Source organism: Melospiza georgiana, unplaced genomic scaffold, assembly GCF_028018845.1.
Source record: "Melospiza georgiana isolate bMelGeo1 unplaced genomic scaffold, bMelGeo1.pri scaffold_29, whole genome shotgun sequence".
Taxonomy (NCBI): Eukaryota; Metazoa; Chordata; class Aves; order Passeriformes; family Passerellidae; genus Melospiza; species Melospiza georgiana.
Window position 1 is genome coordinate 2,013,585 of NW_026652215.1, and position 1,156 is coordinate 2,014,740.

The 1,156-nt window shown below is 51.6% G+C and overlaps 1 protein-coding gene across 1 annotated transcript; it reads left to right on the forward strand.

Moving 5' to 3' along the window:
• On the forward strand, positions 1-933 carry LOC131096338 (olfactory receptor 14A16-like). The gene has a single exon (XM_058044676.1). The coding sequence runs from the start codon at positions 1-3 to the stop codon at positions 931-933; it is 933 nt and encodes a 310-aa protein (XP_057900659.1).
• The last annotated feature ends 223 nt before the right edge of the window (positions 934-1,156 follow it).

Here is a 1,156-nt window from a genome sequence, read left to right on the forward strand (position 1 = left end):
ATGTCCAACAGCAGCTCCATCAGGCACTTCCTCCTGCTGGCATTGGCAGACACGCGGCAGCTGCAGCTCCTGCACTTCTGCCTCTTGCTGGGCATCTCCCTGGCTGCCCTCCTGGGCAACGGCCTCATCATCAGCGCCATAGCCTGCGGCCACCACCTGCACACGCCCATGTTCTTCTTCCTGCTCAACCTGGCCCTCAGCGACCTGGGCTCCATCTGCACCACTGTCCCCAAAGCCATGCACAATTCCCTTTGGGACACCAGGGACATCTCCTATGAAGGATGTGCTGCTCAGGTGTTTTTCTTTCTCTTCTTTATGGGAGCAGAGTTTTTCCTCCTCACTGTCATGTGCTACGACCGCTACGTGTCCATCTGCAAACCCCTGCACTACGGGACCCTCCTGGGCAGCAGAGCTTGTGCCCACATGGCAGCAGCTGCCTGGGCCAATGCCTTTCTCATTGCACTGCTGCACACAGCCAATACATTTTCCTTGCCCCTGTGCCATGGCAACGCTCTGGGCCAGTTCTTCTGTGAGGTGCCCCAGATCCTCAAGCTCTCCTGCTCACACTCCACTTTCAGAAAAATTGGGATTTCATTGGTTGCTGCCTCTTTAGCTTTTGGTTGTTTTGTATTCATTGTTTTCTCCTATGTGCAGATCTTCAGGGCTGTGCTGAGGATCCCCTCTGAGCAGGGACAGCACAAAGCCTTTTCCACCTGCCTCCCTCACATGGCTGTGGTCTCCCTATTTGTCAGCACCTCATTTTTTTCCTACCTGAAGCCCCCCTCCACTTCTTCCCCATCCCTGGATCTGGCCGTGTCAGTTCTTTACTCGGTGGTGCCTCCAGCCCTGAACCCCCTCATCTATAGCCTGAGGAACCAGGAGCTCAAGGCTGCAGTGTGGAGACTGATGAGTGGATGGTTTCAGAAACATTAAACTGCTTGTGAATTTCTGACAATAATTTGTAATAAATGTCAGCTTTGACTGTTCCTGTTGATTTAGTTGTGGGATTCCCCCCATGTGTTTCAGTTTTTTAATATTGTCCACAAAGAAAGCCCATTCCTTGTGCCATTTCTCATTCTGTTTCTCTCCACGTTTGTTGTGTCAATGAAGACCTGTGCTCTAGGTGTCTTTAAATGAACTAAACAATCTCCCAGCA